The sequence below is a fragment of the Hemibagrus wyckioides genome, linkage group LG15 (genome assembly GCF_019097595.1).
Source record: "Hemibagrus wyckioides isolate EC202008001 linkage group LG15, SWU_Hwy_1.0, whole genome shotgun sequence".
In the NCBI taxonomy this organism is placed as follows: domain Eukaryota; kingdom Metazoa; phylum Chordata; class Actinopteri; order Siluriformes; family Bagridae; genus Hemibagrus; species Hemibagrus wyckioides.
This window is the reverse complement of record NC_080724.1, coordinates 16,360,001-16,374,335: the sequence shown is the minus strand read 5'-3', so window position 1 is coordinate 16,374,335 and position 14,335 is coordinate 16,360,001. Positions and strand designations below refer to the sequence as shown.

The 14,335-nt window shown below is 37.9% G+C and overlaps 2 protein-coding genes across 2 annotated transcripts in view; both read right to left on the bottom strand.

Annotated features, from left to right (window-relative positions):
• Window positions 1–23: 23 nt before the first annotated feature.
• rbp7a (retinol binding protein 7a, cellular) lies at window positions 24–2,840 on the bottom strand. The gene is made up of 4 exons (XM_058409516.1): window positions 2,679–2,840; window positions 2,316–2,494; window positions 1,431–1,532; window positions 24–1,323 (listed from the first exon to the last, which is right to left on the bottom strand). The coding sequence occupies exons 1-4, from the start codon at window positions 2,749–2,751 to the stop codon at window positions 1,270–1,272; spliced, it is 408 nt and encodes a 135-aa protein (XP_058265499.1). The 5' UTR covers window positions 2,752–2,840; the 3' UTR covers window positions 24–1,269.
• Window positions 2,841–9,573: 6,733 nt separating this feature from the next.
• The window catches only part of nmnat1 (nicotinamide nucleotide adenylyltransferase 1), a 7,947-nt gene continuing 3,185 nt past the window's right edge, over window positions 9,574–14,335 (bottom strand). Inside the window, exons 2-5 of the mRNA XM_058409514.1 lie at window positions 14,121–14,272; window positions 12,946–13,129; window positions 11,895–12,010; window positions 9,574–10,367 (exon numbers count right to left, since the gene is read on the bottom strand). Coding sequence (XP_058265497.1) covers window positions 9,970–10,367; window positions 11,895–12,010; window positions 12,946–13,129; window positions 14,121–14,235 — 813 coding nt within the window. The 5' untranslated portion in view covers window positions 14,236–14,272 and the 3' untranslated portion in view covers window positions 9,574–9,969. The remainder of the gene's footprint in view (window positions 10,368–11,894; window positions 12,011–12,945; window positions 13,130–14,120; window positions 14,273–14,335) is intronic.

Below are 14,335 nucleotides of genomic sequence, written 5' to 3'. Positions count from 1 at the left end.
TGGTCAATAACTCCTATACTTACTAACAGTTCACGCACTATCAGCCAATCAGAGATTAGGAGTTGCGATTTGTCGGAATAAAGGTGGGTTTAATACAACGCCTGCGGCAATCCCAGAAGGTGATTTTCCAACACAGGGGATTCCAAACCATACGAATATCAGCTATTGTGTTATAATTGTCATGTTTTACCTGTGTGATAAACCGAAACAAAATATCAGATTTGGATTTGACCAGCAAAAGATTTTACTGTTTGATTTTTTCCAAGCAGGCCACCACCCTGATTTTAATAGACAGTCAAGGGATTTGTGAAGAGTAAACGCCATTTTTTTGTTTGTTTGTTTGTTTGTTTGTTTTTTATGGTAATTAATTAAAATAACAATTGGACTTTGCACTGCAATTAATAAAGTAAACATAAATGAAGTAAACTTTAATGAATGAATGATTTCCTTATAATAATCAATATTATTATTATTAATAGTAGTAGTAGTGATAGTTGTTGTAGAGGTATTTGAACTAGTATTACTAGTAGTAATGGTGTTGGATAGTACTGGTATCACAGGAAAGTTTCAAGGAAACCACAATGGTATCTGAACCTGTTGCAAGTTTTGTTATAAATGTTTGTCAGTTCCACTGAATTCATTGAAATTCACATCCGAACAGTGTAAAATTGGCAGATTTGTAACATTCACAACCATTTCCTTTCTTTCAGAATGTGAGGCTTTGTTATAATACACACACACATTTTTTTAAAAATGGAAAATTACAAAAGAATGTGACATTTAGATAAATAAAGCTGAAAATGTCCCCAACTGAGATGAGCAATTCACAAAATATTTTAAAATTAAATATTTATGGACGAACAACGACAAATTGACAAAGACGAATTTCTATAAATTGCACAAAACTACAGTACCAATAAGGAGAACTATTAGGAACTCGCTTTTCAGTGTTATATCGCCCCCTAGTGTGGATATAGTGAACAGAAATAATGTAGTCATTACTGCAGTCACATTACTAATTGCTGTTTGTTTCACTGTAATAGCACAGGTTTAGCTAATGAGTTAAATCTGGTGTACCAAAGAACAATAAGCACTGTGGTTCTCCAGGACTGGGCGTTCGCCTTGACAGCATTGCCTTTAGTCACCAAAGCATGCTGATACCCCAAGTTCCAACTCTACTGATGAACATAAATCATGTCAGAGAGGACGATCTCATGGTCTATCCAGTGTCTCCTATACTTCTTCCTCATCGAGATGCAAAGTTACATTTTAAGCCACTCTTTTGAAAACTTGCTTGCACGTTTGGCCCTCACAATAGAGCTCCTGTAAGACGAGAGAGAAATAAATGGTAATTGCACGGTCAATTTTTAATTTTGAACAACACTCAGTATCGATTGCAAAAATAAATAAAAATAATATGATATTCGTACCAGGTGCAGTTTATCGTCCTCAATCCAGTGAGCCCAACCTCTGTTTTTCTTCTCACCATTCTGAATACACACCATCCTGTTTCCCTTCCATGTCACCAAAGACTGCCAACAAACAAAGTATACAAAGTTATTTCTCATTTTTGTGCCAGATTTTTTTATTTTTCTACTCAAATTCAATGTGATTTAGAATTAACATTATATTGTTATTATGCACAAGTGTAGAGAATAATAAAATACTTTTCACCTAAACCAGTCAGATGCCAAGTTTAGCAGTCATCATATAAACAGCACAGTTACATAATCATTTATCACAGCGCCTGATCTGGTACACACACTGAAGTCTATTTTTAGGTTACAAAACAAATTAGTAATAATTTATACTGCAATAATTAAAACAGAACTATAGTTTGTGGGATACCGTAAAGAACATACTAAAATTAAAGTGTATATATATATTAATATTATTGAATGCATCTTGTTACATTTAACAAATCTGTATGAATCAAGTGTATCACAAACAGAGCAGCTAGGCTCTCGGTAAGAAGGTTCCTTTGAAGGAGCTTTGGATGGTGAATAGTTCTAGTTTTCTAAATGGGTTAAACTCGGAAACTTTTCTGAAGGACAAGTCATTTTTTGCAGTGGCAGATGGACCTTATTTAAAACAATATACTCAATGTACTTGTAAAAACTTTGGTTCTATGTATGGCACTCCAACAGATATTGCTTTCAATTTTGTTTTCAGATAGTTTTGCTTTTAAAGAACCCTTGAATGAATGCCATGGCTTCATACCCCAATATTACAAATGATGTAATTGTTAATCTTAGGCATTAATCCTTTAAGTTTAGTCATAAGAGCAACAGAAATGATTCATATAAATGGTTCACCTTGCAGTTTCTATTATCCAGTCCCTTAGTATGCTCGTCAAACTCCTCATCCACTCTGAAGGAAAACGCATAGTTCCTGAAGGTGCTGAGAGTCTTGATCACATACTTGTCGTTGACCTGCTCGATCACCTTATGCTGCTTGAGCTTCAGAGCTATCTTACGCATGGACGAGCCAATTCCTTCAGGAGAAAAAGAGGAAGCAATTTAAAGAAGAATACGGTCATTGCCAAAGTATGCACATTAACCGTTCTATACGATAATACATGATCATTTTGAAGTATTACGCTGTTTAAGCACATCACATGTTCCTTGCTAACATAAAAATGTACATTCGTGAAAATAATGGTAGTGTGAAAGTCCTACCCAAAGCAATCATGTATCCCTCCAAATTGGTGCTGTTGAGAATTTCCCATGTACCACAAAGGCTGGCAGGCATTTTCTGTTCTTGTTAGCAAGAAGAATCACAGCAAGGGTGAGAAACAAGAACGATCTGAGGAACAGGGTGAGAATCTAGGCTTTATAAAGAGACTCAGACAGTGTCTGATGTCAGGAGGCAGGACTTCTACTGAAAACAGGTGCTCATACCTCATTTACACACACTCCCACTAACCCAGCCCAAACACACGTATGTACACACAAAGGATCCCTGGTTTAAAAGGTTAGGAGAACACATCCCTTTACACAAACACCTCAATAGTCAAAAACAGAAGAAAGTAATAGGTAAAAGGTAATAGGTTAAAAAAAAAAGAAGTACACTCAGTATATGATTAGAATACAGCAGAATATATTCTACCAAAATTGATTTTTATATAGATTTTTTAAATAGATTTCCACCAAAGTGATTGTACAGCTGTCCTCTTTTCAAAATTATATTAAATATCCCTGTTTTTATTATTATTATTTATTTCAAAATATTGGCACCTAAACCAAACGTACTTTAGCTCTATGTGATATATTAAGATATTTAGAAAATTACAAGTTAAACCAGCTCATAATATTACCTTCAAAGCTATCATAGTGGCAGTATACAGTATCATTAAATCAATATGTTATTATTATTATGATATTTTGTCACTTGTTTAAATGTCAACCGCAAAAAATCGGCAAACGAAACTAAAAGTATGATATTTTATTATTAAAGTAATTGATTCATTGGTAATTTGTTTCAGAATATAAATGAATATATCCCTAAATCAGCATCAGAACAGTGTAGTTATTTGCAGTTATACGAGTAAATGTTTTGATGTAACTTAAGTTGACTGTTTTTAACAACTAAATCTTATCTGGATTAAATAAATAAATAAATAGATAAATAGATAAATAAATAAATAAATAAATGGGCAGACAAACAGACAGAGAGGCAGACAGACAGGCTAAAATAATACAAATTAAATGAACTGTTTCTGATGAGGTCAGGGGCTCAGTGTAGGAAGCTTACTGATACGTCACTCAAAAGACGTAAGACAGAAATACTACGGAATGCTGCCATTGTGAAAGTAATTGTCTCTCAAGGTGTAAACAGAGTCTTCAGTGCGTATTCCCCCACACAATGCGTCTTTATCGGCCAATATCATCATTCTTTTGAAAGTCATGCACTTTGTGGTAAAAAGTGTGTAAAGACTTCCCTGTCTATGCATGAGGAAATCACATGGTCCTATTACAAGGAATTCGGAAACATGAGACTAAAAACATTATCATATAAGCCTTTAGATGGACCATGTAATAGTTTCTTTTTATACCTTTGTTACCTTTACACCATTATTAATCCAAATCACAGTAGATATTTTGGGAGTACATTAACTTTTTACACACACACACAAAAAGAAGAAAGCAAAGAAAATCTGGCCATTTAACATCAAATGAGGCCTTATGTCTGGACTATTAATCATTACAAGGTGTGTCAGATCAGAGACCTTGATTAACCAACACACAGTCTATTTGCGTAAACATTATTTTTAGCCTCAGAGGAAATTCTCTGATGTTCTCTGGAACTGTCATACTGACACCCTGAGTCAAGAGTTCGTATTTTTTACTTTAAAAACATAAAAGAAATCAGTCAGGGCCCAGGTAGTCATGTGGCTAAAAATACATACATAACAAAGCGTCATTTTCCACCTGGGTGAATGTGTGTGTAACAGAATTAGCTCCCTGTGTTGTACTTATACTGCAAAATAATTGGTATTTTCTGTAACGGCAGCTCTGACGATTGCTCCAGCAGGGAGGCAAATAACAGGTTTATATTATTGCACATGTTCTGATACATTATCATTTCGAGAGTATTCACTAATTCAGAGGGAATTATATGATGGACACTCCACGTGATTTAAGCCTAATAAAAAACAGATTTAAAGAAGAATTCAAAGGAAACGTCTAATTGATGATCTGATGAGATTAACATTTCTGGAAGGAGTCATTAGTGTCAGAGCAATGTAACAATCAAGTTAAGCTTAACTGACCTTTCATAACATTAAATGTAACTATAAACAGTCAGACATAGTTGGTAAATTGCTTTAAAATAAGAGAATTAAAACATTTGCTGTTATTGTGTAATAATCAACATGGGGTGGTAACAGTGACTTTCTGAATTGGGTCATTTTAATGCTGATTTTTTTCCTTTAACAGCCTGATAACTTTTAGCCCTTACATTTGGAAGCTGTCAGTAGCTAAGCCATCCCAAAAATAGAAAAATATACTAGATGCTAGCATAATCTTGGGCAGTTAGATCCTCACCAGTAGAAACTACTGAACAGTGTGTAGAAACACAGAAATCTTTTCTTTTTTACTTTTAATTTCTTTTGCTGTAGTTACAGGAAGTGTCGTTACACTTGTAGTGTGATTTAATCACAACGCCTCAATGGAAACTTTAATCAGGTGGTAATTAGCATGAATGATGAGGCGTGTGTTTGACACTCAGTTGTGTGAACGGAGCGAGAAGGAGAGGGAGGATCCGTGGTTAAATTTGATCCGGATCTTTGCGATGTTACCGAGTATGATTTCAGGAAACAGTTTAAATAAACAATCACATGTCAAAATATCGTGAACTAACCGAAAGAGCCGGATCTTATTGTTAAGCAGAGCCAATTGATTTGATGAATTGAAAAGAGCCTGAATTCCTATTCGTATGACTGGAATTGAAATGGTTAAGATGACCCTGGATTTAAAGAATGGAAAAAATAGGTTGACCTTCAGTGCTCAGTGCACACCATAACCATGCAGTCCTGTTAGGAATATCAATACAAATGAGAAAGTGCTGCAAATGGAAGTGTAATCAGCCCAAGAGACCCATTCTCTATTGCTCCCCTTGGTAAAATAGAAAAAAGCACAACAGACTTGAACCTGTTTGAACCCAGGAATAATCAGGGGCGGTGAAAAGAATCCGAAAGGCGCTGTAGATTCAATTTTTACAAATATTTATGAATGGCTTCACTTAACTAACCGATTTGTATCTCACAGTTTAGAATTAAAATTTACTACAGACTAGTATTTACAGCTGAACTAATTACAGAGCTGCTCTAATTATAAAACTGCACCAGGCAGAGCAAGTTAGACCAGACAGACCAGAGAGATTTTTGCTGAGATTAACAATCATAAATGTCTTAAAAATCACAATGTCAGCACAGTTCGAAAAGGAAAATTTGAGTAATGTTAAAATACATATGCAGTAAATGTACATTTCGGGGGTTTTAGGACATGAGACAGCAGACACACTTTGCAGAAAACGTGACCAAGTGTAAACTCTGAAAGAAGGGTCAGATATACACTACTGCTCAAAAGTTTGGGATCACTAATAAAATTTTATTGTTTTCCAATAAATGAAATTAGTCTGAATAGAAAATATAGCAAAAGAACAGGACATGCTGAAATGTCAGAGGTAGAAATAATGATTTTTGGCATTCTAGCTGTCGGTTTTTCAAGATAATCTGATGAGATTTCACCCCATGCTTCCTGGAGCATCTCCCACAAGATGGATTGGCTTGATGGCGTCTTCCTCCGTAGCTGAAATCAAGCTGAAATATGCAGGTGATACCAAACTTTTGAGCGGTAGTGTAAGTAGATATACTTTACTCTTGTTAAGTCCTTCTGCAAGGGTTATATAACAAATAGGAAAAAGAGAAGTGAAATAATAGTTAAGGAAAAATGGACAGAGAGATGAGGTTATGGTATAGAACAGGTTAATGGACAATGCTATTGTGCTGCTATGGGACAAACACTTTAGAGTTTATAGTTTAAAGACAATCGTTCTCACTGGTTTCTTCCGTCCAGTCCTGTCCTGTCCTGTCCTGTGTATTTACTGAATATTTTGCACAATATTGTACAGTATAATTGTATTACTATGCACTGTGCTGTTGTATTATGTAAGCAACCATGAAGAAACAACATTCCACGTCTGCACTTAACCATGCACCATGCTGCTGCAGAACAATATTTCTTTTCATTCAAAGGTGTTTGAGGTATGATACGTAGGAATGACAAAAAAAAAAAAAAAACCCTCACCTGGATTCAATGAAATGAAAACCTTCCCCATTTTTTCATGTTGTTTATTGCAAATAGGTGTCACAAATGATGTTTTTCTGAATAATCTCCCTTCCAGCACTTAATGAGCATCTAGGTTCATTAAAATATTGGACTGAATTCTAATTTATTTTACAATTTTACCGTTTTCCTTCGCTTTACCTTAGTATTATGAGAGCTTTGATATGACCAAAGAAGGTTTTGTGCATTCTTACATGATTACACTTTCAATGAAAAAAGTTCATTGTTTTTATTTAGACCTTCAAAATTTTATTCACACTTTAAGTTAAAATATCAGTGTAGAAAATAAAACATGAAGAATCGTGCCAATTCGTCATCTGCTCTTACCTTTTTAATTTCATCGCTTAAAAAACCTTTCTTTTGTTACTTGATATACTCGAATGAATTCAGAGAGCAAAATGTTTGACTTTTACTCGAGTTCACTTCTTTGGTTGGATACTTTTACTTTCAACTGAATAAGCTTTTGACATACACTATATTGCCAAAAGTATTCGCTCACCCATCCAAATAATCAGAATCAGGTGTTCCAATCACTTCCATGGCCACAGGTGTATAAAATCAAGCACCTAGGCATGCAGACTGTTTTTACAAACATTTGTGAAAGAATGGGTCGCTCTCAGGAGCTCAGTGAATTCCAGCGTGGAACTGTGATAGGATGCCACCTGTGCAACAAATCCAGTCGTGAAATTTCCTCGCTCCTAAATATTCCACAGTCAACTGTCAGCTGTATTATAAGAACGTGGAAGTGTTTGGGAACGACAGCAACTCAGCCACGAAGTGGTAGGCCACGTAAACTGACGGAGCGGGGTCGGCGGATGCTGAGGCGCATAATGTGAAGAGGTCGCCAACTTTCAGTTGCTCTTTCAGAGTCAATCACTACAGACCTCCAAACTTCATGTGGCCTTCAGATTAGCTCAAGAACAGTGCGCAGAGAGCTTCATGGAATGGGTTTCCATGGCCGAGCAGCTGCATCCAAGCCATACATCACCAAGTGCAATGCAAAGCGTCGGATGCAGTGGTGTAAAGCACGCCGCCACTGGACTCTAGAGCAGTGGAGACGCGTTCTCTGGAGTGACGAATCACGCTTCTCCATCTGGCAATCTGATGGACGAGTCTGGGTTTGGCGGTTGCCAGGAGAACGGTACTTGTCTGACTGCATTGTGCCAAGTGTAAAGTTTGGTGGAGGGGGGATTATGGTGTGGGGTTGTTTTTCAGGAGCTGGGCTTGGCCCCTTAGTTCCAGTGAAAGGAACTCTGAATGCTTCAGCATACCAAGACATTTTGGACAATTCCATGCTCCCAACTTTGTGGGAACAGTTTGGAGCTGGCCCCTTCCTCTTCCAACATGACTATGCACCAGTGCACAAAGCAAGGTCCATAAAGACATGGATGATAGAGTCTGGTGTGGATGAACTTGACTGGCCTGCACAGAGTCCTGACCTCAACCCGATAGAACACCTTTGGGATGAATTAGAGCGGAGACTGAGAGCCAGGCCTACTTGTCCAACATCAGTGTGTGACCTCACAAATGCGCTTGTGGAAGAATGGTCAAAAATTCCCATAAACACACTCCTAAACCTTGTGGACAGCCTTCCCAGAAGAGTTGAAGCTGTTATAGCTGCAAAGGGTGGACCGACGTCATATTGAACCCTATGGATTAGGAATGGGATGTCACTTAAGTTCATATGCGAGTCAAGGCAGGTGAGCGTATACTTTCTCTTTATGATATCTCAGTACTGAAGCGTACCAAAGTACACCTTTGGTTATGCGATATTCTGAGTATAGAAAGTGCAATATTGAACACAGTATGCTAATTGAGTGCAACAATGGCAGACCAATTAAAGTAGAGAAAATCTACACTATATTGCCAAAAGTTTTGGGACACCTCTCCAAATCATTGAATACAGGTGTTGTTTTTCAGGGGTTGTGCTTGGCCCCTTAGTTCGAGTGAAAGGAATTCTTAATGCTTCAGCTTCATACCAAGACATTTTGGACAATTTCATGCTCCCAACTTTGTGGGAACAGTTTGGGGATGACCCCTTCCTGTTCCAACATGACTGCACACCAGTGCACAAAGCAAGGTCCATAAAGACATGGATGAGCGAGTTTGGTGTGGAGGAACTTCTCAGTCCTGACCTCAACCTGATAGAACAACTTTGGGATGAATTAGTGTGGAGACTGCGAGCCAAACCTTCTTGTCTAACATCAGTGCCTGACCTCACAAATGCGCTTCTAGAGGACTGGTCAAAAAATTCCCATAAGCACACTCTTAAACCTTGTGGAAAGGCTTCCCCAGAACATTTGAAGCTGTTATAGCTGCAAAGGGAGAACCAACTCCATATTACATTCATGTGCATGTAAAGCCAGACGTCCCAAAACCTTTGGTAATATCGTGTATATCGGGATTGTTTCGTTTTTGGGGTTTTTGTTTTTAGATACTGGACGTGGTAACAGTATGAAATATGGAGTAAATCTTATCCCATATATCTCAGTGTCCTCCCTGCTCTAACACACCCATTTGAATGAATTAGGTGAGGTTAATTAGGTTATTAGTTGAATCATCTATGCTGGGGACAGGCTATTTTCAGGCTAATATTTTGTGAAATCACGTAGCCACGCCACGATTAGTTTAATCTACTTTAGCAGGTCGCTTGAACTGGTGCCCATGGGGTACTATAGGGAGACAAAGCTACAGGGTGAAAACTAGCCTGTGACATAAACCAGAGGCTTTGTTCTTGTTTGCCCACAACAAATTTATTCAGAAATTAAAGCCATACAATTGTGCATCTATAACAGGACTGAAAACATGGGGTCTTAAACCCTTTTTTTTAGCAGTTGGCCAAAAATAACATAATATAATACAAACTATATTATGATATTTAGATGAGTCTAAGGAAAAATCTGTTTCAACCTCTAGGTATAAAGTGTAAACTGTAAAATTCACTTGTATTTGTAATTCAGGAAATCCTGAATGAATTCAGACTAGTCTCAAACATTCTAAAAAAAATATATACTGTATTACCAGAATCAAAAATTTCATTACAGCTGGTGAAGTGCATTAACTCTGTGTAGTGTTCAGCAGCTTACACACACACACACACACACACACAGAGTACAGCAGCTTATTCATTAGTGCTGCCGTATCTCTGAAGAGGAGCAAGGATGACATCTGCATTCTTCTGCTCACTCTCAGCACTGTAGAGATGATGATCTTGGATGTAGTGCACCACCGGCTCAGGCAGCAGATAGCGTACGCTCTGTCCCCTGCGCACAGCTCGCCTCACGTGTGTGGCTGAGATCTCATTAGTCACCCATTCCCTCACAATGTGGATGTTCTTACGGTGTTCGTGCAGCGCATCTGACTGGTAGACAAACTTCTCTGCATCACAACCGTTCCTGGTGATGCACACAATACCATAGCGGCCCACAATCTCTGAAATGTCCTCCTTCTTCCACAGATTTGGGACGCTGAAGGACTCCAGCACGTCTGCTCCACACAACAGCTTGAGCTGAAGAGTTTCTGAAGAAAGACAATCAGAAACACGTCACTATAATGATGGCTATACACCGATCAGCCATAACATTATGATCACCTGCCTAATATTGTGTTGGTCCCTCTTTTGCTGCCAGAACAGCCCTGATCCGTCGAGGTACGGACTCCACTAGATCCCTGAAGGTGTGCTCGGGTATCTGGCACCAAGACGTTAGCGGCAGATCCTGCAAGTTGTGAGGTGACCACTGCTAACCGGGAACACGCAATTTGGCCCTTGTCAAACTCGCTCAAATCCTTACACTTGTCCATTTTTGCTGCTTTGGCTACATCAACTTTGAGGACAAATTGCTGCCTAATATATACCACCCACTAACAGGTGCCATGATGAGGAGATATTCAGTGTTATTCACTTCACTTGTCACTGCTCAAAATGTTATGGCTGATCAGTGTATGTGTTTGTGATGTTAAAACTGCAGACTGGCAGGTATGGTTACCCAGCCTAAATGGTCATTGAAAACAAGGCCAAAATCCTGCCCATTGGCTATTCACTCCTGGCACAAAAACAGACCAAAAAACCCAAAACTAACCCATAGCATTCCATTTCATTATATTCTTTGCCCAAAAACCAACACAGTGGTCATTCAAATCCAGGCTGAAACCTGCCCAATTGTCATTCAAACTAGCCTAAATAACATTAATATGTTAAGCAAAATATATATATAAATATATAAAAAAATAAAAATCCCATTGTCTGTGGATGGTGTTGGGCCAACAACAGCCAGCAGAGATTCTGCAAATCTCTGGAACTATAGTAATGAGAGAAACACCATTCTTCCAAAAGATATTCCCTCGATAGGTTTTTTGATGATTGTGTTGGAGAGTGCAGTCCTGTCAGCTCAAAATCACCCACAGATGGTCAACTGGGTTGAGATCGGATGATTGAAGCTAAATGAATGAATGGAGTCTGTGGTTGTGTTAAGTTGGTTCCCAACAGAAATCATTTGAAGACTCCAGTCATGGACCATTTTATGCAAACTTTAGCATTCGCTTATGATGTGATACAGCTCATTAACTATCACGGCTTTCATTTGGAATTGAATTTGGGGTTGTTAGAAAAGAGAAAAACATCATAGTGTTGCTTTCCATGACCTGAGTGTGAGCCTCCTGCATCAAATTATGTCAAAGAAGTCGAGCTAACATAGTCAGACACCATGTGTCCATGTTAACTTGTTGTTTAGTTGATGATAAAGTGAAAGTTGTCCCTGACTTTGAAAGAATGCAGAAGGTGTGTCCCCTTTCTCAACAGTAATAAACTTAAAGACAGTAAGACCAGACTTTTCTTCTACTATTTGACATTTGGCAGATGACAGGAATCCTGTCTGATCCTGTTTTGCAGTGCAAACATGCTATTTCAAATAATCTGGAGTCTTTGTTTTTGACTGGAAGACATCGTCTACTTCGCATGAAATGAAACTGAGCTGTAAATCACTTTGCATTCATATTCACTGAGGCTTAAAAAATATCTGAAAAGTGTATAGTGCTGGTAGACAGTACCTGATGTGTTGTGATCTGATGAACTTTCCTTATTCAGTCTTCTCTTCTTTGTGAATTTCACTGTGTCCACCTTGTCATGGTTGTCTTCCGCTGCTGACAGCACAGCATGATGGTGTCTTTAAAAGACAAAGCCAAAAAATATGTGCAAGAGAGTTTCAACTTGCTTTTCGTTTTCATCTAAAAGCACAAAATATCAGCGAATTGTAAAGCCAAAAAGACAGGACGGTTCGATTAGAATTGTGTATGTTATTTAAATAGGCTTCCTTTATAAACTGGAGCCCTGAAGAATACAAAGGAAAACAACAACAACAACCAAAAAAAAAAAAAATCACACCTTATGAATGCAACAACTGCACATAATTATAGATGGATGACAAATTAAAGGAAAATCTCTGGCTTTTCTTTTATACTGCTGTATTTTGCTGCCATTTTTCATCTCCACTTCAAATGAGCAGTTACTTCACATCAGTATAAAGTTATTCTGCTGCATCTGCTATGATAAATTCCCAACTGGTGTGGTCTCTCTTTCATCCACAGGGCATGAGAGCTCATTGAATGGTCTGATGAGGATGAAAATCATATACTAAGTCCTATAAGAGTCACACAGAGTTGAACAACTGTGGGAGATTTTTTGAGCGACGTTCTTTGTTATCATCAAACCATCAACTGAGGGATTTTCTTTTCATAGAATGGTGTTCATTTTCCAGTACAGTTCCAAAAGAGGTGTGTATACCATTCTGCGTATTCGCTACACCTAAATTAAGTAAGTAGTTGTCTTTATTTGTCGCATGTATATTACTGCACAGTGAAATGCTTTCTTCGCATATCCCATCCTTGGGGTCATGATGCATGATGCATGATGCATGATGGGGGAATTGAGGGCCTTGTTCAAGGGCCCAACAGTAACAGCTTGGCGGTGCTGGGGCATGAACCCTGATCTTCCGATCAACAACCCAGAGCCTTAACCACTTGAGCTACCACTGCCCTCCAAAAAAGGGCGGAGGTGGAAAAGGCACAGGGCCTTTATTAGGAATAAATAGTGTAACGCCACCTGATAACTTTGGCTGTTTCCACCCACTCAGTCTGCTGGCTCTCCCAATCATCCACACTGATCCAGCTGGAGGCCTCTGTCGCCAATCTGGCCATCTCGATCCGATGACGCGATTCAATCAGACCCTTCTTTTTATAGGCATCACCAACAGGAGAGATGATACCCTTTACTACTCGATACCTTCCTGTAAAAAAAAACAAAACAAAAACAAGCATGGACAAATAAAATAACATACTGAAAAGATCGTCACTTTAATCTGAAGAACCTACAGACGAGCTGCTCTCAGCTGCTGTGCTATGACCCAAAAGTGAGTCACAAGTGCTTTCTTCTCTTTTTATTGTTATTTTAGATCCTTTTAAAGAGGCTAGCATGCTAACAATTTACAGTAACATGATATTTGGTCAAAATTGAACTAGCATTAATGAAATTCAGAAGCATTTAAAAAAAAATAAACATCATTAACTGCATTGCAGAGTTTTTGTGTTGTGAGGGACTGAGCTTATAGTCTTACGGTCGCAATCAGGAAAAACAAACATGTATGAGGAAGTCTTTCATTAAATGAAAACAGAGATCTATATTTTAAAATGCCTCAGCATGACCTGTTGGAACAGACAACTAAATAAACGTTGTAAATAAAAGAATATTGGACATATATGAATAATCTGTGTTATAAAATGGTCAGGACGATGATGACATTGTGATTATAGCAAAATGTTCACACTTCTCTTTTGCTTAACCCCCAACGTTCGGTGGATAGACGTAGACCTGTTAATGTATTAAGTGTGAAATACATTAATGACATATTCAGACAATCCAGAATAAAAAAAGAATTAAAGATATCATCTTGTTATCCCTGAAAGTAATTTACTGGTTATTACACTATTATTATTATCATCATCCACTATTTCCATAGATAATTGATAGTTAAAAAATAAATAATTGATAATTCAGTAGTATCAGAAAACAACTAGAAAATGCTGGAGAGCAGTTTTATGGGGATAATGTTTTTTTTTTATTTTAGTGCCCATATGCATCTCCCTTGAAAAGATCCCTGATCCTGGCATTTGGCAAATGCTCTTATCTAAGAGTGATCCTGAAGTAAGACCTGTTAAGAAACAATGATAAGGATTATTTAAAGTTGAAGTTGCGTGTAATGTACAATTGGTGTAATGTACCGGTGTCCTCGAGGTGATCGCGTGCTAGCTCAAACATGCGTAGGTGCATATTGGTGATGGGATTGAAGGAGCCACATGCCAGCAGCACCACTCTGATTCTCTCCTGTAGCGCCATCGGGAATGATGAAGTTAGCACAGTAGTATTCCAGGACCTGAGAAAGGGAAGACACTTAATTCATATTCTTTTTATATATATATATATATATATATATATA